Source organism: Anas platyrhynchos, chromosome 6, assembly GCF_047663525.1.
Source record: "Anas platyrhynchos isolate ZD024472 breed Pekin duck chromosome 6, IASCAAS_PekinDuck_T2T, whole genome shotgun sequence".
Lineage (NCBI taxonomy): Eukaryota > Metazoa > Chordata > Aves > Anseriformes > Anatidae > Anas > Anas platyrhynchos.
In genome coordinates, this window is record NC_092592.1 from 40,815,662 (window position 1) to 40,840,025 (window position 24,364).

The 24,364-nt window shown below is 40.6% G+C and overlaps 1 protein-coding gene across 16 annotated transcripts in view; it reads left to right on the forward strand.

The window, feature by feature from the left end:
* Positions 1 to 24,364, forward strand: part of JAKMIP3 (Janus kinase and microtubule interacting protein 3) — an 87,218-nt gene that overhangs the window by 42,235 nt on the left and 20,619 nt on the right. For 4 of the 16 annotated variants that reach the window (XM_072039937.1, XM_072039938.1, XM_072039936.1 and 1 more), the window contains 16 exons: positions 7,879 to 8,094; positions 9,737 to 9,856; positions 10,241 to 10,387; positions 11,285 to 11,416; positions 11,860 to 11,895; positions 13,284 to 13,343; positions 14,406 to 14,534; positions 16,077 to 16,205; positions 17,809 to 17,892; positions 19,763 to 19,825; positions 20,171 to 20,269; positions 21,264 to 21,362; positions 21,451 to 21,510; positions 23,149 to 23,214; positions 23,702 to 23,770; positions 23,868 to 23,945. In XM_072039937.1, the coding sequence (XP_071896038.1) occupies positions 7,879 to 8,094; positions 9,737 to 9,856; positions 10,241 to 10,387; positions 11,285 to 11,416; positions 11,860 to 11,895; positions 13,284 to 13,343; positions 14,406 to 14,534; positions 16,077 to 16,205; positions 17,809 to 17,892; positions 19,763 to 19,825; positions 20,171 to 20,269; positions 21,264 to 21,362; positions 21,451 to 21,510; positions 23,149 to 23,214; positions 23,702 to 23,770; positions 23,868 to 23,945 (1,587 nt within the window). The remainder of the gene's footprint in view (positions 1 to 7,878; positions 8,095 to 9,736; positions 9,857 to 10,240; positions 10,388 to 11,284; positions 11,417 to 11,859; positions 11,896 to 13,283; positions 13,344 to 14,405; positions 14,535 to 16,076; positions 16,206 to 17,808; positions 17,893 to 19,762; positions 19,826 to 20,170; positions 20,270 to 21,263; positions 21,363 to 21,450; positions 21,511 to 23,148; positions 23,215 to 23,701; positions 23,771 to 23,867; positions 23,946 to 24,364) is intronic. The other 12 variants (XM_072039940.1, XM_072039944.1, XM_072039941.1 and 9 more) reach the window with 8 other exon arrangements.

Here is a 24,364-nt window from a genome sequence, read left to right on the forward strand (position 1 = left end):
TATCTTAGGTGCAGGATGGAAAATACTTCCATATGTAGTCAGACAAAGTTTGTTTTGAAAAGGTAAGCTTACATTATTCCATTATCTTCCTTTTAAATTATTTTCTTCTATTGTACAGACAAATACATTTGCTAGTGTCTCAATTTAGAAAAATGTGGGAAAATATTAGATGACCTTTGAAGTAATGTGTTAGGAGGATGCAGTATATAGCAAAAAGGAAATGCACAACCATACAAATTTGCTTCCAGCAAAATGGAGTGCATTTTTGTGCTTCAACATCTTCTTAACTTCAGGCTGAATTGTTTTCCCATCTTTTGTGGGATTTGCCAAGGGAATGCAGGATATACATGCTCAGGCTTTCAAAGTACCTGGTTTTACTATGAACTATTCCATTTTGATGACTTAGTAAGTCGTCAAAGCTACAGCAGAGCAAAACTACAACAGTGAATTAAGTTAAACTGTTAAATTGTTAAATTGTTAAACCCAGCCCTAGTGAATGACCCAAAGCTACTGAGCTCTGTCCTGCTCTGTCCTTGCCGTGTTCCCAAGGGGAATCCTTGCGTTCTTGCCCTCTCCAGAAGAGGCTGGTCTTGGGGAAGGCACGGCTACGCTGCAGCCAGCCAAACCCGCTGTGCCTGTACGTGTGCTGTTCTCCAGCTCCGGCAGAAAAACTAAGCCCAAAGTACTCTTGTGGTCAAAGTGATGCTTTCAGATGTGATTGTAAGCTGGGTCCTCCCCCCTGCTTGCAGTCTCATGCTATGCCATGCCACTCCAACACACGCAGCAAATAGGCTGTTAATTAGAGATGCAGTAATTGCAGGGGGCAATTTTGTAGTTTTGTACCACCAGCCTGGGAGGCCTGCAGACTGTAATAGCTACCAACGTGTAATATTCTTTTGGAAGCAGTTCCCACTCTATATTTACCAAACAAGCATTCTTTTTCTTCTAGATATCGTTCAGGTGACAGGGCTGACTATTACTCATTGATGCTGACAGCTTTAGACTAATCCCATACATCAAAGCTGAGCAGCTATCTGTCCCCTGAATGTTGCAGGGAAGGCAATGATGTGTTCTGCAAAAGCATGTGTTCAAATTGTTCTGCCCTTGTGTTTTCTATTTGCACATACAGCTTGTGCTGTTTGTGTCTGTGAAGTCTGGGTGTGAACATCTACAGAGAAGTACAACTCACCCAGTTAAGCTATTCCTGGCTCAGAAGCTTAAGAAACGTTAATGTAAAAGATGAAAGTCACATTGCAGATGGTAACAAGTAGGTATGGCAACAACCTCCTTTCTACAGAATTTCTAATTTTAGTAAACTCCTTTCAAATTTTAATTTGTGTGTTTCAGATCAGCTTTAAATGCTGCGTGAATGTATTTAATTACATTTGCATGGTCTACCTCTAATAACAACCTGCCCTGTATCTGTGTACTCATGTCCAGGGAACACAGCCCTTCAGACATGAGAATGCCATGGAATTAATTGGCCTCAAGTTTTGCTTAGTGGAGATGAAAACTCAATGTGGTAAAAATATTTAAATTTTACATAAACATAAATTGGTCAGAAGTGAGAAGTGGTGAACATCAGTGGTAACTGCAGCCACCTTTCCTCCTGTTTTGTTTTTTTTTTTTTTAGGGGAACTAAAACAAAAACCAGAAAGATTGAAAAAATGAGATTTGTTACAGACTGGAGAGTATTTATTTGCAAATGAAGATAAAAGTTAGTCAATAACAACTACTAAAAGGTTTAATATAAAGCCATTGTACATTGAGCCCTTTGTGGGCTCAATGTACCAGGGACACTGAGGAGAGCAATCTGTCAGTAATGTTCTGAACCAGCATGTCTGCAGGCACTTCTCTGAGATTGCTCTGCTAGGCAGTGGTAAATTAGGGAAGATGTGACAGTTAAAGGACCGTTTCTCAAGAAAAAGTGTGTGACTTTTTAAATATTAATTTTATTGGTGATTGACAGTCTTTTTCTTCTCCTTTTTGTTCCCTTATATGGAAAAAGATCACTATATTTGGTATAAAGGCATCTCAACAGCCATCCTATACTGAAAGCTAGACAAATTATTCAAAGGGATTAACTCTTCCTTGCAAATCATTTGTAGTTAGAACCTCATTTACACCACTGCGTTTCTTATTCCAACTTCACCCAGACTATATTAAAAATTATCCAACATTGTTGTGGGAAACTATTTGTCTGTAATTTAACTTGGCTCACCAGTTGGAAGGATTTAGGGAATCAGCATTCAGTTGAAACCTCTAAGTGGGTTAGTGGGTGAACACGGGTGAGGTTTTCAAAAGCACATGATGGAATAATTTAACAGATCGCTCTGTTAGCACCTAGCTATCAGTTAAGTATATGTGAGGTACCATACATGTACAAATTTCTCCTGTGGGTGACAGGAGTATTTTCTCCTCCTATCTTTATGCAGTTATTTCTCCCATTCAATGTACCTTGTTCTTCAAATATGGTATTGCAGTTAATTCTGTTACATTTTTGTTTTAAATTGTTTGAAAATAATTATTATTCATTGAACAAATTTACTCTGCTTAGTGATTTTTTAATATATTTTAATATAAATCCAGAAATATCTAACAATTTAAGTAGCTTCACTTGTAACACTATCAATTTGGTGTACTGCTGTTCACACCAAGCACTAAAAAGGAAGCCAGTCTTCAAAAATAAAAGTCTTTGTTGCCTAGTGAGGGAATTTTTTTTATTAGTTATACCCTGAGTGGGAGCAGCAAATTCTGATTTTGCCTGCACCACTTCACCTTTCTGCACTGCACAGTGCAACACTTTGGCTCTTTTGGTTCTAAACATGCTGTTTGGTTCAGTATAGCTGAAATTCAGGCAATCTGCAAATAGGATCCTTCTTTGGCCAGTATTGTAGCCGAACCATGTCACTGAATAGTTTTCGGTGATGGATATACCGTGTGCCCTTGTTTAACTGCACAGAGATAATATACTGGCTCCTCTTGTATTTGACAGCTTGGCAAGGTTACTGGAGGCGTGGTAATGCACTGCTGACAGTGAATGCCTTTTGACGAGGGTCAGTTCTGGAAGAAGATGTTACAAGAGAGGTTCCCTGGGTGAGAGCCTGGTGAGAGCCCTGCACGGCTGATGGACCCGCAGCTGCCGTGTGGCAGCGCAGTGCTGGGGCTGTGCCAGGGGTGGTTCTGGGGTAAGGGGCTCCCTGACAGGCAGACGAAGCAATGGGATAGCCACAGCTTTATTCTAAGGCCATCTAATGAGAACTTAAAACCCATGCAACTGGCAAGACTCAGGAAATGCAGAGCCTAGGAGGGTAGTTTCACCTTATGGCTTCGTTTGCGAGGCTACCAGAGCCCCCAGCCACGCTCCCCTCACCCCAGCATCACGCCCACCCACCTCTCCTGAAGCAGACCACGCACACACACAGTGAGCCAGCTCAGTGAGCTGCCTTGGCAGAAAATGGATCACAAAAGTGAAAAAGAACAGTTTCCCCATGGTCTGATACCCTGAGCCGGCTCACCCTGTCATATCACCAACAGGGTGTGGGACCACTGCTTCTGGTGGTGCTTTGCTCGTGTATTGTGGCTTAGCTGCAGTGAGAAACTCTCCTCTTGACGAGCTGCTGCTCTAGCAATGCCTCTAACAGCAATGGTAGCATGAACCACTCTTGGCTTTCACCTCCTCCCTCAGCTACACGATAGATGCATCAGTCTGTGTCCCTTGCAGAGCTCTGTGTCCCTGCTCTGCTAACAGTAACGGGGCTGGGGCATTCCCTGCAGCCACAGCATAGGTGGGAAAACAACACGTGGCTGTAAGGAGAATTTTACTTTTCTAAAAATGTATTAAGTACTTTTCAGTGTGCAGTTTATTACTGCAATATACATGGTAATGACACAAGATACTACAATTGTGAGAGGGAGGGGCACTTTTGGTTTTTTGCACTTTTTTTTTTTTTTTTTTTTTGGTCTGTGCTGAAGGAAGGAAAATTTTCCTTGGCTACAAGGAGTATGGAAGCTCATTGTGCTCCTGCACTGTGTGTGCTGTCGTCCCACCATTGGCAATGTCAGGACTCAATGCTGACTTGGTGCTGCAGCACTGTATGGCAGCCTGACTCTGATGTGCAGGAATATTGATGGAGTTTCAGCGCCTCAAGTTACATACGCTGACTGGTCAGCAGCACCAGTCTGCAGGTATGCTGCAGCTCTCTCCCAGTCTGTTTGTAAAACACAAATCCTAGTGGTTTATATCAACGTGCAGTATCAGAGCACAGCATTTGGCGGGCTGGCTGACTTCATATAGCTGGCTGTCGCTGATGAGTGACACACATCGCTAGGGCAAAGAGGCAATCGCATTTATTTCTGTGGGAGTGTCAGGGAAAATGTTCAGGGAAATGCAGAGGGAGGGTGCAAACAGACACCCGTCCCTCGTGGCAGGCCTCCCCGCGTGCCTTCTGCCACCCAGCTCCCTGCCCTGGGCCTTCAGGGAGGTGAGGACAGGCAGGTCCCGGCGTGTGCCAACTGCTGGCTCTGCACGGCGCCGTGGGGCAATGTCTGCTGTGCAGCAGCTCCGGCTGGAAAGGGTTTTTCTCGTTTGCATTTAAAACCCCTGTCTCCGAGTGACTGGCTTTTTTCCACCACGCGCCAGTAGCTTCAAAGGCAGATTCCTGCGGCGTGCAGCCACGCTCCCGGTGTCATCTGTGGGATTTGCAAAGGCCCAAGAACATCACAAGGAGAAATTTCCCAGCCAGGGAAACCTACGCATGGGTTTTACAATCATCGTGGAAACAACACATTTTAAAAGAGCCATAAGGCTTAAAAACAGCAAAACGCGATGCTGGGCTGGGAATTGCACTAGAAAGCACAAGGAGGGAATAACAAATTTAAGTTTGCATGGGATTAGGTTTGCATAATTGATATCCGCTGTGCTCGCAGGCTGGATATTAATTAGCACTCCTGCATAAATATTCATTCCAAGTCAAGGCGGCCTGCTAAAACTGAAGTGGGAATATCCATGGCACAGAGCAAGGCATCTTTCCAGGTGATTGGGTGCTGTGCTCACACGTGCGCTGCCACTGTCTGGTGAGTGCTGCTGCTGTCTGAGCCGCCAGACAAAAGGTGGGGAAGGAGGAGGGTTGGCCGGGACTGGGACCGGGACTGGGACCGGGACTGGGACCACCGCTGCTCCCGGGGCGCGATGAGGCGGGCGGGTGTGACAGCCTGGGGGGGCACACACCGCGAGGCTGGCACCTCTCCCCGTGAGTCCTGTCCTTTCCTGTCTTAATGTTGTCATATTGTTAGCAATGATGTAAAGAAATGTGCTAAGTAATATTTTCTGGTGAAATGCTTCTTTTGATTAGTACTATTTCTATAACATTTCTGTTTCATAGTATTTAATAGTGAGATGGCCACATCAAATTGTTATGCATATTTCATGAATATGAATTTAATCATACGAAGGGAATGTGAATACTGATGTTTCCTTAGTTGTTCACCAAGACTGTTTAGTTTTTCTTTCCAGGAGATAAGCCACCAGTGAAATACCTTGTTACAAAATCTTTTGCATTTTCTGCAGTTTCTTTGTTCTTCTTAATTTGAAGTGTTGCCTATGTTGTACCATGTCTTTGCTTTCATATAAATAGGAGCTAACTAACCAATATTCTCCCTATTTAAAAAAAATAAATAATGATTTTACAAAGTGTTACCTATGTGTTTATAGATCCATTTAGATTTCTACTTGGTTAGATATTTAGTAGAAGGACCACAACAGCTGTCTCTTTGTTTGATTGAAAGTTAGTAGACCATTGGCTTAATGGAAATTATTGAAAGCACCTTTAATAAAATGGCACCCAAAATACTTTTGATTTGCTGCATTTTGTGAAGAGAATCTGAAATTTTCATTATTGTGATTCCATGTAGTGCTTGTGTGCTGTCCTACCCTGTCTTTTGGCAAAGCAAGGGTCAAGGAGCTGGCTTTTCACCTCGGACAAAGCAAGACTGGGCTCTGGTTTGTAGCTCGCTATTTCTCCAGCTCCCCCGAGCAGCTGAGGCAGGCAGGGCTGCCTGTGCAGCATGAAGCCTCGGGAAGCACCTTGCTTCCCGAGCAACACAGCTCTTGCATGGGACCCGAGCTGCAGGTGTGGTGTGCTCCCACCGTGCATGCTGGAGCACAGGAACCGGTGGCAGTGTTCTGCCTGCAGCCCCTCCGGATCCTACATGGGGGTCCCACACCACACAACAGGGGGACGCTGCTCCCCAGCCTGGCACATCCCTCCCACCTCATTTGTCTCACAGCTGTGAGCAGGAGCCTACCCCACCACCCGAAATCCACCTCACGGAGTAATTTCCTGATGCTGTTGCTGGACGAGCATCGACAGACACCACTTGCTTTTTCCCTGGGCGGGCATTTTGGCAGTATTTAAGAAGAAAGCCCTCTGAGTGATCTGTTAATATGCTATGCCATTTTTTTTGCAGGTTTACAGACAAAGCTATCCAAAAGAGATGAATGTATCATGAATGCAGTTCTCACAAGGCAAAATGTTCTTATTTTGAGCAGGCTACGTTTTAAAAGCTGTCCACTGAAATTAAATGGGTAAAGTCTCAAAACCTGCCCAAAATCTGATGTGTACAATGTGCATACATGGTGTCTGAAAAGCATCAATGAATGTCTTAGGAGACGTGTATGATCTCTTTCTCCTATCGAATCGTTCACTGTAAGCACATTTGGCAACCCAGCGGTGTGTCAGTGTAATTAATACTTTATATTCATGTATAATGTATAGGAATGCAATCCAGCTGGAAAGAGCCTGGGACCATGTTGCAGTACTGTGCTTCATTGCAGACAAATATTTCAGGCTGCACTCAATATTTTTTCTATATTAGACAGGGCATAGGCCACCCTTGTTTGAACTGTAAAAGACTTCAGGGTCTGATCCTGGTGCAAGCAAATAACACGTGCACCCACCCTGCAGTGCAAGACCTCTCTGGTGCAGGTAGCTCACAGCACACAGACGGATTTGGCTCAGTTCTGTGTAAAGGGAGGTTCCAACTTCCACATCAACATTCAGAAAAAATCCAAATGCTCTGTCCCTCAGAAGGTATTCCTGGAGCATCTGCAGACTCGGTGTAACTCCTCCAACAGCAGTGGGCACAGTTCTCTGAACTCAGCTACCACCGTAGAGACACATAGAATAGAAGAGACTTAGAGATAGCTGGCTATTTGCCATTTAAGCATTTAATGATTTTGCAAAATGCTTATTAGGCAAAAGCAAAACCTTTCATGGAAAGGAGACAATTAAGCAAATTACTCAGATGGGAAAGTTTTGGAAAGAAAATCAAAAAATATCACATCCTTCCATATGTTGAGAATTAAAAAGATGTTCAGGTTTTAACTGTCTTTCTTTTAAAATTACTTATTAAACCTAATTTTCAATCAAAATGCAGCAAAATCATTAAAATCTTTGACTAGGGTAATCCATATTGGGATATGTATTATTTGTTATTTTTTTATTATTTTGCATTTCTTTGTTGTTCATTCGAGTTAAGAAAGAAGGTATTTTGAAATGGTACTGAGAATGTGGGTTATCTCCTAATCATTTTAATGAAGAACTGCTTAAAAAGGATGTTTTAATCTGATGGCCTTCAAAAGTGGTTGGGCACACCTTTGTATGAATAATATTCCTGAGTTAGTGAAGCAATTCAATGTGTATGTTCACTTTCAAATATTCATTGCTGTTATATTTTCAAGAGGATGTTTTGTTTTTTACATGTTGAGGGGTGTTGGCTCTGTGAAACTGTACTGTGGCTGTGTTTGGGGTCAGTAGGATGCTATGTTGTTGTCAAGATGCTGCACGTGTGTGTGATTGTGTTCTGTTCTCCTTATAGATGGAGGAGATTAAATTTAAAGACAGAGCAGTCTACGTGCTGGAAAGAGAGTTAGGGGTTCAAGCCGGGCATGCTCAGAGACTGCAGCTCCAAAAGGAGGCTTTAGATGAACAACTTTCCCAGATCAAAGAGTCTGATCGGCATCTGAGCAGCCCCAAGCGGGAACTTCCTTATGCAAGTGGTGCAGGAGACGCTTCAGATCATTCAGGAAGCCCCGTAAGCACTTTCACGTGGTTTCACCTAAACAAACGAACAAACAGAATGACAAAATGACACAAAAGGACAGAATCTTGATGAGTGCACCTTTGAGCAACAGCTTTCCCATAGTAACTCAGGGGAAATGGAGAGGCGTTGATTTCTCGCTCTTGTTCATTAGCCAAATCTTTAAGATACCAAATTGAACCAAATTATGGGAGAGCTTTTGCTTTTTTGTTGTTTTGTTTTCTGGTTTCCTTTGTTTGTTTTCCTTACCAGGGTGAAAATTTTCTTTTCATTTTACTCTTTCTTTTTCTTACTGTATCATACTTCTACCACCTGCCTTAGTTTGACACTTTGACACAATTTTTGCCAACAAATGATGCAAATGCTTTTCTAACCAAGTAATGTATGTGTGCTAGCTTTTGGAACTGCTGTCAATGTATTTTGTAAGCAGATGTACAAGGCCAGTTTACAAAAGGAAACGGGTGAAGGTAACCAGTGCATGACCACTTAGGAAGTCCTGCTGTCCTCCTGGAACACCTCCGTTAGCTCGTGTTTTCATGCTGCTACATGCTCTCGCTTTCAGTGCGCCAGAAAGTAAATTAAATATGTTAACCTATTCTCTCCTGTTTCTTTTCTACAATGCAATATCCTAAACATTAAATTTTAGTTGCCCTTTCACAATAGCTTTTTTAGTATTCCAATGGCACCTTTTTGCTTTTGCCTTAATTTGCTAATATTAGAAAATTCAGTTAACTGACCTCATATGCAGATTTTCTTCATTGCTGATTCTCATCAAGATTTCTTTTGCAACGGCCTTAATTTTCTCAGTAGAAGTGTAAATATTTATACATGAGCAAAGCAATCTATTTTATTCTTTATTCCAAGCCTCTCCTGCACCTGTTGAATGAGGAATCCTAGACCTCCCAAACCTGCCACCAGGACTATGGACACTAATTTGCTTGTTTTGATTTGTGCTCAACTTCTGCCAAACATCAGAATAAGTACTAAAGCAAAAAAAATAAGTACTAGGAAAAAAATAGTCTGTCACGCTTGTAAATATATATAACTTCCTTCTGATTCTGAATGAGAACATGTCTGCCTATATTTCTATTCATTTATAATTTGCTTTAAGCATTTTCACTCAGATAAAGAGCTACCCCATTTGCTTTACAAGTGACCCTTTAGAACCAAATAAGGGCCACAGCTTTATGGAAGAAGAGCTTATGCAATGGTATAATTGCATGGATTTTCCCCATTCGTACGTCAGTACTTTTAATATCATTTTCTTATAACAAAGTCCTCAGAGTGGGTGATATGTCTGAAACACTCAGTTCAACAGTGGCATACATTGGAAACATTGCCTTGATTTTTGATATTTTCTTTTCTATTTCCAAGTTTAGCATTTGTGACTTTGTATTTACATATACATACTTCTGCATTTGCATACTTTGTTACATTTTCACTCTTGACTTTCCATTGGTCTCATCTTGCAGCTTTCAGTGATCAGTTCCACTAAGGCATAGGCACACTCTTCCATAAAATAGTTTTGAAATGTCTGGATTCAGACTTTTATTTTTTTTTAAAGTTTGATTTTTGAAAAATGCTGATATTCCATGTACACTTATGAACAGTTATTTGCAGTTGATCTTTGTTTTAGGAACAGCAGTTGGATGAAAAGGATGCCCGGCGTTTCCAACTTAAAATTGCCGAGCTGAGTGCAATCATCAGGAAGCTGGAGGATCGCAACGCGCTGCTGTCGGAGGAAAGAAACGAGCTGGTGAGTCTCAGTGGTGAACGCACTGCACTTACTGGCAGGGTCTCACCAGTGCCAACATCAAGCTATTTTCTCCTTTGCTATCCAGAAACTATTGCAGGACATCCGCAGGACCCTGTGCGTATGGGATTCAGGAAAATTCAACAATAATAAATACATTCCCCATGTGGTATATTTGTTCCACAGGTTGTACATCTGATGAGGAAGGAGCAATCCTCTATATTATAGGACTGTACCAAGAGTTTCCTTACTAATTCTGTCTTGCATTAAGAGAAAGTACTGCTACTATGATAGCTAAAGCAAACGATTAATATATTAGATTATTATTTTTTTAAAAAAAAAAAAAAGAACAGCCCCTGAGGTGTTAATTCTCTCTTAATTTTTCAGTTAAAACGTCTTAGAGAAGCTGAAAGTCAGTATAAGCCCATCTTGGACAAAAATAAACGCCTTAGTAGGAAAAATGAAGAGTTGTCACATGCTTTGCGTCGAATGGAAAATAAATTAAAATTTGTAACACAAGAAAACATAGCAATGGTAAGTGACTGGGCTGTAACTGTAAACTCACATAATATACAATATAACATGTAATGTAGTACTCACAGGGCTGATGAAGTCAGACATTACCACACACTTGAAAGTTTGACAGGAACCTTTTCTCCTTTCCATTGTTTGCTGTTAAGTTCTGAGTGGTTTGTGGCTTGAACTTGTTTTATAATATGTTTTATTTAACCCTAGAAACCAATAGTTCTGAAGAAAAGAATTTATGTAAGTTTTGCATATTTGGATCAGATGGCTGCTCAGTCACTGATTGCTAAATTATAATGTGAGCACAAACTACCTCACATCAACTTTGACTTTTGTACAATAATCACCTCATAATCCTTAGGAAATCTGCACCTGTCATTCTCTTCCCTCTTGGTTTTAAATTCATTGTTGTTAGTGGCCAGCCGCTGGTGCTAAGCAGTGCTGACACTGTGTGGATGTCAGCACAGGGTGAGGTGACCGCAGCCCCTCATCATCTCAGGGGGTGCTGCAGTTCTGGGACTGCTGCAGAGGAAAGGCAGTGAGCAACCCAGAAAGCAGTGATGATCCCAGCTCTTTGAATTCCTTCTCCAGCAAGAAAAATACACCAGGTTCTGGGCAGAACTGAAGCTGAGTTAGCCTTTGGCAGCTGGCAGGCAGCGTGTGATGGCCCCGTGTGCCTGCTGTCCTCCCCGGCCACTGCCAGCTCCCTGCAGCAGAAGCTGAGGAGCCAGAACAAACACAGGTTTGCAATCTGGGATTATTGCTCAGCAAAACAGGGAGCAGGGCAGCCGCTAGAACAGCCAGTAGAGTAGATGCACTTCTAGCTGTGAAAGGGATAGGTTGTGTGCTGTTCTTTGGCAAAGCCTCCTGATCACTTCATTTTTTTGCCATATGGGTTTCTTTCAGAGGCAAAGAGCTGGAACAATAAGGAGACCGAGCTCTTTAAATGACCTCGATCACAGCCAGGAGGAGAGAGAAGTTGATGTTCTGAGACTACAGGTTATTGAACAGCAAAATATCATTGATGAGCTCTCCAAGGTAAGGTATAACATTGCTGCACGTGCCTGAGGTTGACGAAGGTCATAGTGAAAGAAAAGGAAGCCTAACTGAGGGTGTACCTCGGCTGTTGTAAACTAGCTGGCAGAGCTAACATCAGTGGCAGTATGGCAGACACTGATATGATCAGTAGTAATTGAACTCAATTTGGGCTATCCGTAGTATTGTAGCTGGAAAAATCCTCTCAAGCTACGTTGCACTTGCATGACTGAGCCACTGCAGCACCTCCAGCAGGTATGCTAGGGACCAGATCTTGCACCAGCAAAACAAAGTGTAGGAGCTCCTTTAGCCAGAGACAACATCAAGCCTAAAGGTCACCACTGTGGTTTTTGTTTTTTTTCTTTGCTAACATGCACTCAGTTCTCCTCAGGATTTTTTTTCACTTATTGACATCGTATTTTGTTTTGTTTTTTTTTTTTTATCAGACCCTGGAGACAGCTGGCTATGTGAAGAGTGTCATGGTAGGTATGCAGCTAACTTCATCCTCATCTTTGTATACTTTAAACTGTTGCTCATTAAAAGCACACACCGTATAATATTTTTATTGTCATTTTCTTCTCTATTTGGACTCAGTGTCTTCTCTATTTGGACTCAGTGTCTTTCTCAATGTAGATGTTATAACAGGCCTTATCAGCAGAAGTTGTTCACCAGAGAAAAAATAGTGACAGTGGAGAGCAAAGCTCAGAGAGGAAGCTTCTTTCTGTCACTAGGATGTCTGCAGGGGCAAAAGTCGGCATGTCCAGCATGTCCCAACAGTTGATAGCAATTGTCCCTCCTCTCTGGGACAGCTGTGCCCTGTTGGAGTTGCATTTTTTAGTCTGATTATCACTAGCTTTGTCTTACCCATACTTGCATCTTCTCAGTCAGTGCTCTTCTCATTCCTTTGCTATAGTTGGCAAAGATTTTGTGAAGTTTAGCCACTCTAAAATGTACTGAAAAACATGTACTGTTTTGTTCTTCATTGCCAAGCATACAGCATAGCTTATGCTGTCAGGTAAAGCCAAAAAGTGTTTGATTATCTCCCGTCTAGTTATCTACCTGATGATAACGCTAGTATTTGCCATTGGGCTGGTGGGAGGGGCACATTATCAATGCCCTGCAGGACCATAGTGAATGGTACCAAAAAACGGTTGAGATGGGAGATTAAGGGAAATTTCCTTTTAAGAGTTTACTTGTGTTTGATTCTGGAGCTTGCTTATATTTGCAATCCAGAATAAAGAATTATTTTCATTACTATTAAAACTAATATCACTCTATGAAGAGAGTCATAATTTTCACCAAATAGAAAAAATGTCAGGCAGCAATAAATGCTCAAACCATTTTTCCAAGTCACTGAGAACCAGCAGATCCTTAAAGAATTCAGCCGAGGTTGGTTTATTTTTATTTTTGTTGGTTTTTGAAAGTGTTTATTTCTAACAGTCTCAGAATTTTGTGTAGTTTGGGCAAATTGCGTGTATGCTTGCCCCAGGTGGCAGTACAGCTGGAGTACAGCCAAAGGCAGGTGTTAGTCTTAGCTTCTTGCCCCTGGACAAAAAGCCCATCTACCAGAGAGGAGCTGGAGCATGGACCTGAGTGCACGTTTGTTCATGGAGCAACTCTGAAGTGACACCTAAGCTGTCAGTGCTTCTATACTGTGAACTGCTTCTATACTGTGAACTGGGAAGACGTTGGAGTAAAATGAACTCCTGACTGGTGAAAATGTGGTTATTTTATTTTGAGACAGTGGCCAGCACTGACATTATTGTTCTTTGATTGCCTCCTAATTCTGATATGGTTAATATAAATGATATCTCTCTGAAAACAGCTCGTCTCTCTGCAAACAGCTAATGTGTGTATCTGATTCTTTCAGGAACGTGATAAGCTGTTAAGGTATAGGAAGCAAAGAAAAAAAATGACAAGAATTCCTAAGGTAAAAAAAAAATTAAAAAAGCTTGGTTTGTGACATGCTGATGGATAGATGTGGTATTTTCTGAGAGTGAGGTGAAACGTGCTCCTTACTGGCCTTGGGGGTGTAGAAACAGGATCTGTGGCTTGGGGCACTGACCCCCACTGTACACTACAGAAAGTTAGATATGACATCAGAAATTTTGAGGTGCTAAGCTTAAATTTGGATCAAGTGGTTTAAGGCCACTCGTAGGCAGAGTACTATGATAACTCAGGAAAAATCTGGCAGGGGTATTTCACCCAGGTGTGGTGCCTTGTGCCCGCATTGCCCATCGGTGCTGGTTGCTGCCCTGCCAGCAGCCAGGGCACAGTGTGACGAGACATACTACTACGAATTAACACATCTGAAAGTGACCTCTCAATGGCATTGTCTGAAAATACTTGTAGGTTGTAAATAATTCATGGAGGAGTTTAGTGCTGTGCAAGAACTGCTGGTTACAGGCAGCAGCTACTGAACTGTTAGAGCACAGAGAAAAAGAAAATGCTAGCTAGTGAGCGCTTGGCAGAATGCTAATGTACAGATTAGCATCGTCGGGTATAATGCCAGGGACCGGAGGGCACCTTGTACTCTGCCTCTGAAGAATTAAGTCCCTGGTGGAGCTACTGAACCCACAGCTAATGAGTTGGGATTGATGTGAGATCAACTCCTTCACTCCACCGTGGAGCAAAAAAGAGGCAGGCAATGCCGAGGGGCTGGGCACATGCTGGTGCCTGCAGACGGGAACCAAGCTTCTGAAGGAGAGCTCGGTTTTGTCTCCTGAAAATATTATCCAGTGCAAATTAACGGGAAAAGCCGAAATCTAGAAATGGTGGTGTAAGTCACCAACTAAAAAATCTCTTCAAAAAGCTGTTTGTAATGTCACTTTTGACTTTCAAACGTTTAAAAATGTTGAAACGTTTGGCACAGAGTTTAGAGATGTTTTCAAGCTCACGGCCGTCTCCACCAGAGTCGTGGGACGGTTTCAGCTGAGGGTGCTGCAGGATGGACAGCACGGGTGGGCTGCACTTACACCTTGTCTCTGGCCAGAAGCCGGTCGTGGAGACATTTTTCGGCTACGATGAAGAAGCTTCCTTGGAGTCTGATGGTTCCTCCATCTCATATCAAACTGACCGAACAGATCAGACGCCGTGCACTCCTGAAGATGACTTGGAAGAGGTATTCATCAAAACTAAATGGTGATGTTTAACTACTTATGTGTGCTTTTAAACCCTGCTATTGCTTTGGCATGAAACTCCTGCACTGTTCCATTCTGGTCAACTCTGATTGGAAAATTAAAATTTGGTGCTAAATTGAATTCTGTGCATGATGGTTGATATTTCTCTGCCACAACTTTTACACAAGCTGGAAATATTATATCCTAATAGTGCTGGACTTAGAATGGGTGTATGGGTTAGAGGTCCAACAAGACTAAGAAGCTGGGTGACCCTGGGAACCCTCTATCCACAATGAGATTTGCTGCAGGGCTGTGCATGTGTAGTCTGGGTTCAGGTTCTTCTGTTTGTTGTTGTGACCTTGGCACAGAGCACAGCCATAAGTGATAGTGCTTGTATTCCTTGAGTGAGAAATAAGCAGTCAAATAAAACAGCAATGTCTAGAGGAAAAGCTGTCTCCTTGCAAGTATATTGAGGTCATGACTTTTCTGGAGGCTCTGAATGCAGGCTGTGCAGAGGCAATACAAATAAAAGGGATTATTTCCATTTCTTTTGCAGGGTTTCCCTACAAATGCACTGCTGAGCGTATGTCAGATCACTGCCCTCTTACATATTCCTAGGTTTAACAAGAATCTTGTAATAAACAACAACTTCTTAATAATGACATGCAGCCATTTCATACTACAATGGCTGCAATTTTTGATCTGCCATTTTGTCTGTTTCATGGGTTGTAATTAGGTCTGTTGTAAAGAGAAACCTAAAGAATTTATATCTCTATCATAAAAAATACATGACTGGTTACCAGGTAGGTGCTGCACTGCATGCGCTGCAGGAATTCGGAATATACTTTTCTATGTATGAGTCTGTTTATTTTTCATTTCTCTATTGACATTTTTCCCCTGTTCAGACGGTACAAGTTTATGCATGCAGCCAGCAGTATAATTTTATTTCATGTTGAATGACATATTCCAGTCAACCTGGCATGAAAGCATCCACTGCTGGACATTGTAAGGACAGTAAAGAAGATGAAGGGTGCTGTTCATGTTAATGTCACCTTTTCTACAAGCATTAACTCTCGATTACTGTTTTAATAATTGAGTGAGATGCCAGGCTTGGCATATTCTCCAGGTTGGAAACCTTTTGTTGTTTCAATAAAGTTGTCATTTCACCTTTAAATGTGATGACTTTGCCTGGTGCAATAAAAGTGATTCAATCGTTCGTAGGTTACATGGTTGTCGTTTTTCTCTTTACCAGGCAAGGGGATTTTTTTTTATATATATTACATTTTCTTGAGGTTAAGTGTATGCAAGAGATGTTTAATGGATGGAAGAGTAATATTTTTAGAGCACGTGAACAAGATTCTCTTCCCAAATTGCATTTCAAAGTAATAATTTCAGAACTTTTTAGAGAAAGCAAACAATCCACTCTGTTGGTGGTTTCGTTTGTTTGTTTGTTCAACACCCTCATTGCAGGGTTAAAAAAAAAAAAAAAAAAAAGAAAGAAAGAAAGAACTGGTGCAATAAATAAATGTTTTTAACACTTCCAGGGCATGGCCAAGGAAGAGACAGAACTGCGGTTTCGGCAGCTGACGATGGAGTACCAGGCTCTGCAACGAGCATACGCCTTATTGCAAGAACAGGTCGGAGGAACATTGGATGCAGAACGAGAAGTTAAGGTCTAAATGGCTTATACTACATGCAAATAAAGGACTGTAATTGTATGCAGCTTTCTAATTTTACCTGCTCAGGTTGTTTTCAGACCGAAGTGGCGCCAGCCAGCCCCTCCAGCACGCCGCCAGCCGTGAGTGCAGGGCGGGGGGGTTCAGCCATGCAGGCTGCCAGCGGGCGGTGTGCTCCCTACTGCCATGTGTAGTCCTTAAAATTAAGCTCTCTTTCTATAAAAATTTAGCGTGGATGGCCTTAAATACATAATGCCTGGTATTTAATTCCTGTGGATTTTGTCAGATTGTGATTGTTCAAAGAATGTTTAAAAGGCTTACAGTTGAGAGAGATTAATTTTCTTAATTAATTTGCAAAGTGTTGCTGTTCTGCCTGCCTGTCTGTCTCAAACAGCCCATGTGGTTCCAACCAGCTAATGTGTCATTTTATTACGAGGTACAAAATGTTATGTTTGTTAGGAACAAATTGTATATTACCAGAACTTAGTGTGGCACAGAACTGCCTGGGACTAAGAATGTGAGGGTGAATATAGTGAATAAAGGGACAAATCTATTGTGAGCTAGCACTCTGAAGTCTTAAGAGAAGTGCAGCTGCAGAATGTTAGTTTGGCTCTAAATCTATCATGTGCAGGCACTGTCCAGAAATACTTTGTGTAGCTATGACAATGCGGGGAGATACCCATATTCCATCTAGCCCAGTCCCTCCGATGGAAGGACCCAGGAACTGTGGCATGGCAGCACCGTACAATCAAGCAATTACGTGTGTAAAAATGAAACAAGATATGGCTAACCTCCAAAGTGTCTTGATTTTACTTTTGCCATAGTGAGACAAAAAGAGTACAATGCAGGTATTGCAAACAAATAACATCATTTGCATTGTAAAGAACAAGAAGAAGAGCAGATAAATGGTTTGAGAAAAGTAAATCTTCTGTAAAACCATACTTGATGAATAGAACAGCTAATGATCATTCCTTTTTTTTCTCCAGCAAACATGTAGGAAGGCACTGGCTATTTAAGTAAACGTGAAGCTACAAGCATGGTTGAAAATTACATACAATACAGTAAGATCAAAAGATAGGGTCCTAAATGTACAAGGAGAGATGCAGTTCATTGGTTTGTGCCATTACCTATGTAGGGCCTGTTCTGAGCTATTTAACACAGCAAACATGTAAAGGACACGGGTGTGTCCAGAATCCTGGCATAATACTTTTTGTTATTTTATATATGTTACATTTGTTTTCATGGAGAAATGAATCTTTGCATTACACGGACTTTTTTATGCACCCTGTTCTAGACCAACTGCTGACCATCACAACCAGCTGAAAGAAGCCATTTATTTTTTTGCTATCCTAACATCTACCTATTAGGATGCTGTTTATCTTGATTTTAAACTTTTAAATTATTATCCCATTTTACAGACCTCTTTCTGTGACTAATGACTAATTATGTACTTAGCTGCTAATTTGTTTTGCCATAAAACTTAAAAAATCATTTGTTAGAATTATTTGATGTTTTAAGTATTCTCTGCATGTGTTAGCTTTGGGGTTTTAGATAAAGTTTTATTTACTTATTTATTTTCTTTTTCCCTCACATCCTACAGACACGCGAGCAGCTCCAAGCAGAAATACACAGATCTCAGGCTCAGATAGAAGACCTAGAAAAGGCCCTCGCTGAGCAGGGTCAGGTAATGCACGCAGCCGCACACGGGTCCTCTCCTCAGTCTTGTTCTGGGTGCAGCCAAAGTGCTGGGGCTGGCCGGGGTCTAGCAATGCCCATGGTGCTGAGGATGCTGATGACACTTCAGTGTTTATTTATGTATGGAATAATCCTGATGCTACTTTTCAATAACTGTCTCATTGCTAATTGCAAAACACAAGTGCCAGGGAGCAATTACAGTCTCTGTCAATGTGTTGTGTAGTGACCTAGCCTGCAAAATCCCCGCTGACAGTGCACTCCTTACTTAGGAGACATTAATGTAACCTGCTGAGTACTGTTTCAGTAACTGTGTTAGTTAATTGGAAAGACAGCTCTTAATACCTGTGGTCTAGTTGGTTTCAAGGAGAGCCTAGCATGTAAAAGCTTCTGAAAACCCCACTCTCTGTATTTACATACTCTGGTATCTCAAATGTTGGTCCCCAAAGCCCTGAGTCCTCATCAGTGTTTCCATGCTAACTCCCACTGAAATCAACAGCCATTAATGACCCATATGCCTTTCTGATCTCACTCTTAATGCCTCACTTTGTTCGATGCAGTGGAGGTAACGATGGACAATAACTGCATGAGAGATTCTGAGCTGCTCAAATAGTACAGTAAGGGAAAGGAAAAATTAGATGGTAAAGGAGTGCCTAGTTTAGAGGCACATATAGCTATGAAGTCAAAATAAGTGCAATACATCTACAGGACACTGAGAGCTTCTCTGTACAACCAGAGTGTAGTTGAATTCCCATGCTCTTTGTGATTGCTGGAAGTCCTACAGCACAGGGTCTGACATCCAGCTGACAGGTGTGACTGCAGACCAGACTTACTCAGACAAGGAAATGCAGAAGTTCTGCTTGAGTAAAAATGGCTGAAATCTTAAATATTGTAACCCAAGAGCAGAAAACCACAGACACAGACAGGCGTTTCACACTAATCAGGTTACAAGCACATGTTTAAAAATGAGTACTTTTATTTCAAAATAGATTTATAGGTAGTTACAGGTAGAGTTATAGGTTAGTTACATTTAAAGTAACTAAGCAGGTAAGCTCAACTTGCTCTCCTGCAAGAAATTAATCCAGGGCCTCTACAAGCAACAATTAATGCATCTGCATCTACCCCCTAATTGTCACTAGCTGCTTACTTGCTCTGTTATTTTATTATGCATTTCTTCACAATTAAACCAGTGAATACCAGGTCCGTTCCATTGTCAGTCTGACGTTGTATATAACCCCTGAAAAAGCATTGCATTAAAAAGAGGGAACAATGGTGTTTGTCAAAAAGTTGGTCCACTTTTTTTTTGATACCGAAGAAAATCAGGAAGGTAAAATAAAGGTAGAATGCTTATTTTTCTAAGGAAATATTTATTTAGCATCTGTAAAAGTAAGCCTTCCTTATGAATGGAGCTTTCCTTGTAGCTGCATAAGATACAGCTTTCTGAAAAGAAGGATAAAAGCAGGTGTTAACTTAGGAAGCTGTTAAACATTCTAAGAGGAGGAGGAAATGTGCAGTAAAGGCTGATAGTTATTTTCCCTGACATTCAGAAATATGTAACTTTTATTCAGTGTAACTGAAATTTAATAGTAACTGGATAGCTAGAAATATCCCTATTAATGCAAAACTTTTTAAATAGAAAAGGTTCTTTTAATTACTGGAGGTTTTAAATTCCATTTGCACACTACAGAATTTGTTAAAATAAGATGGAGAACTTGAGATTTCATATCATAGGAAATACCAGTTGCAATTTCATATGCAATGTTATTCTTCTATTTAAGTGTGATTTAATGAAATGGTTGCTACTGTGCTTGTTCTAAATATTGCCAGTTTCACCTGTACTTAATGATCATTTGTTTTTCAAGGACATGAAGTGGATTGAGGAGAAGCAAGCATTGTACAGAAGAAATCAAGAACTCGTAGAAAAGGTGTCCAATGCTTTAATTTGTATTATTCAAATTATAATTGTTGCTTAAGGAATGCAGAAGGTGCACTGTTTTAATCTGTATCACACAGCTCTATTGGAAATAATTCACATGAGATAACAAGATCCTTAGTGGGTTCCTGTCATTCCCTACTACCCCATAAGATTTCACAGTGCAAGGCCATGTGAGGACAGTGTCACCCCTGGAGCCCTGGGTCCCCGTTGTGCATGCAGCAGTGAGGGAGGGCTGCTCGCTCCGACCCTGGTGTTTCCCAGGCGTGGCGGGTGCGTGGCAGATCCCAAGTGAAATTCTATAAACCATGCTAACCCATATTGCTTTATTTTACAGATAAAACAAATGGAAGCAGAGGAAGCTCGCTTAAAACATGATGTCCAGGATGTTAAAGATCAAAATGAGCTTCTGGAGTTCAGGATCCTGGAGCTTGAAGTGAGCACATGTTGCAGATGCTGTCCTGCCTACCTGCTCAGGGCTGTGCTAGCTGAGGCTGGGGAGCACCATGGCTTTGGGAACTCCTCCAAAGTTATTCTAAAGAGCTGCATTGCACTGAATGAGACCAAAGTGTTTGGTACAAAGTGCTAGCAAAAGAAAAAGAAAGAATACCATAAGTTATTTTAAGGGCCAGAAATTGGATTCTGACATGAATACACATTTTACTACACATGATCTGTTCTGAAAATGCAAAGAAATAGAATCAGAATGGAGCATCCATGGAGAAAAGGAAAAAAAATAAAAAAAGAAACAAAACACTTTTTCATTGCTAAGTCATTGCTGTATTCCAACTCTTGCTAAACTTGTGAAGAAGGCATCATATAGCCTAAACTTCTCCATTTACTCTGTCTGGCCATCTGTTTTCTATATAATTAACTATATAAACAGAATCTTTAAACTCTTGGAAACAGTTTTCAAAATTCTCCAAAGAGAGAAGGAAAAAAAAGCAGCCGCTTACCTGAAAAATATAAATGCTACCTAGTTTTTACTAAGTATATATATATATATATATATAACTGTGTGTATATCTATATATATACGTGTGTGTGTGTGTGTGTGCAAATATGTTATGTAGTAAAAATAGTGGGTAGGCGATCACAGTCAGTCCCCTTTGCAGTCAGGTGGAGAGCTTCCCAGGCAGGCCAAGTACCATCACAAAAGCACTTGGTTTGCCCAGAGAAACAGCTCTTGTTCCTGACTGTTAGAGTAAATAACAGGCTGCAGAGGAAGGGGTTTGTGCTCTGTGTAAGAAATGAAATCACTCTGTGACAGCACTGCTTTATAATGTACTCATTTAGAATAGACCTTCTTGGTATCATGTTTATGAAGTTCTTAGAGAAGCTGACATTTGTGAGATACAAATGTATTTCAAAATACTGTCACATATAATAATAACGGTAATGCAATAATCAGACAAATACTGTTATTCCAGGAAAGAGAAAGAAGATCACCTGCAATCAACTTTCATCACATTCCTTTCACAGAGGGGAAAAGCCCTCTCCAAGTGTACTGTGAAGCAGAAGGTGTAACAGTAAGGGATTCTCATTTCATATTTTCCTTTCTCTAAATTAATTCAGACACTCTGTTCTGACTCTTGTTTTCCATTGCTCTCTTGTTAGGACATAGTAGTAGCAGATCTGATGAAAAAATTGGACATTTTAGGGGATAACGCCGTAAGTGTATGTTCCTTTAATATATTGTGCATGCTTTGGTACATATTGTCCTTACATTAATGTAGCAAAGCTTTCTTGTTTGTTATTGCAAAAGCTGTCTTCAGTGTGATCAAAGTACTGAACTACAAGCTAAAGCTTTCTGGCTTTTAAAGATTTTTTTTAGTAGCCTTCCTACAAGTGCCATGCAAGATCTTGATATCACAATATTGCCTTTAAATTGACAATAATTTGGAAAATATTTTGAAATTGTGGTGTTTGTTTTTTATTCTTTCTTTTCTAGCCACTGTTTACATGTGTTTTTTTTCTTTTGTTTACTATGCAATAGCTTTACGTTTGCATTTTAATAGCTGTGTGTTTTAATTTTGTCTAATATCATAAACCTCAGATAGTAACCAGGATATTAAACAAAAAGTTACAATAGCAGCATGAAAAGAAGTGAATAGTAAGCAATTTGAAGGTGTTTCTCTTTTATCAAATTGAAGTGACTAATTATGTGCACTTACATCTTATGTATTTATATACATATATCATACAATTTTGTTCTTCTATGTTTTTAAATAATAAAAAATTACACATAAACTCAAGGACCAGTGAGTAAGAATGACCCTGGTAGTCTGCAGAAAGATAACACCCATTAATCTGTTGGGGCCTGTAGTAACGTGGCCTTCAATGGAACTATGAATGTCAGGTTAGTCCCATGCAAAGTGTTCTGCGACAGCACTCCAAATAGGCAACTTGGAGACAATGGGAACTGAACAAGTGATAGCTTTTCTCACATTTTCTATTTCCTTTCTTTTCCTCTTGTTAAAACAAAAATAAAAACGACAACAACAAAAGTTTCATTTACACAGTAGACCATTATTTACGTTTTGCTCAGGGGTTCTCAGAAAATGTCTTCTCCCATCCTCACCAAGTGGCACATTCACTGTTCCCAGCCGTGTGCATTAAATCCAAGTTTGCAATAGATACCCTTCTTATTCAGTTTAAACAATTCTGTGATGCCACTGTGGCAATGACAGCTAAGAGAGACTGACTCGTCCTCCTATGTCTGACACTGGAGGTATGGACTCAGTTCTCTGGATCTGAACCCAAACTGGAAGGATTCACTGCTACTGCCATCTGGTCTGGGTTGAAATAGTTTCACTATTTAAAAAATAAAAAATAAAAAAATAATAATAAAAAAAAAGAGAACAAAAACATGAGTTGAAAAACTAACATCTTAACAAATGATTTTTCCAAAATCATTACTGTTGCAAAGTAAAGCTTGTGTATTAACTTATTGTGCATACAATGAAACTTAAGTTTGCATCTCTTAATAGCACATCATGCAAAGCTTGATTTTGCCTTGTGTAAGTGTGTGTTTACTCCTTGTCGAGGAAAAAAAAAAAAAAAAAAAAAGATCCACAGTCTGCATCTTTTTTTAATGCCAGAATTTTAGAAGAATTAACTGTACGTATGATAAAAATTCATCATTAACAGATAGTTTTTTTACAAGTTGCATTAGAATACTAATTTTATTTGCCTTAGTTTATTGTTCCTCGAACATATTTAATTTCATATTTATTTAATACAGCAGTGGCCCAAGTAGTGGATTAATAGCAAGACACTGGGATTTGTTGTAATTATATTCTGCTTTTGGTGCAGAATCTGACCAATGAAGAGCAAGTAGTTGTCATACAAGCAAGGACAGTTCTCACATTGGCTGAAAAGGTAATAACAACTGCGTCACTCTTCAGTAAACATACATCACAAAAGCATCTGGCCCTCTCAGAATAGTTTACTTGAAGACACTGGTGATGTAAATAATATTTTTTTCATAAAATGCCATGCTTCCTTATATGGTACTACACCTGCACTCTTTTTGTCAGAATAAAGGTAACGTTCAGGCAATATGGACAGCCTGTTGATTTTCAAATTTTATTTAATTAGAAAAATTATGTTAGAGGGTAAATGGCTAGGCTTTGAAATAATGCTTTTATCCATCACCAGTTTCTACAAAAGAAAAAGTGTAGTGATATAAGTTGATTTTTCCTTTCTTACTTAGTGAATTTATCTGAATTTTTAAAGTGTGCACTGACGTACCCTAGAGTTAGAGTGAAAGCCGAGTGCGCAGCATGCTGCCTCCTGCTAGTTTGACTGAAACACCGATCAGCCACAGTTCAGGCCTTTACCTGCCGCTCTCTGTTTGTGTGCACAGTGGCTACAGCAGATAGAAGTGACCGAATCCGCACTGCAGCAGAAGATGCTGGATCTTGAGAATGAAAAGGTACCGAAAGCTGCTGTGAACAAAACAGCGAGAACAACAACGAGCATCACACCACTGCCACTGTGGTTGCACTGACTTAATCTTCCCTGTGTCCTAGGAGCTATTCAGTAAGCAAAAGGGCTACCTGGATGATGAGCTCGACTTCAGGAAACAGTCCCTGGACCAGGCTCACAAGGTGAGAAAAACAGTCAGGAGTGATTTGTGCCATCTTGATTCCATCTGTAATCTGTTGTCTGCAGAAAAACTCGCTGCTTCTGACAGTACTGCCTGTGGAGTGACCCAAAGACTACACAGGCTGAATTTAAAACAAATCCTCCGTACTTTGATCTAATAACGAGTTCCTTATGGACTTAGGTCCTTGTATTTGCATGGTCCTTCCAGGTTTAGGACCTAAATATAAACTCATTCAACACAAATCTTAATTTAGCAGAGATTGTGGTTAATGACATTTATAGTGATTTTTTACTTTCCAAAACAGAGATTCTAGCCTAGACTTTTTCTTAGATCTTAGATTATGGTTTCTGCTACCAAAATATCTGGAGAGAGTTTGTGATTCTGCACATTTGAAATGATTCTGCTTTTTGTCAGGTTCAA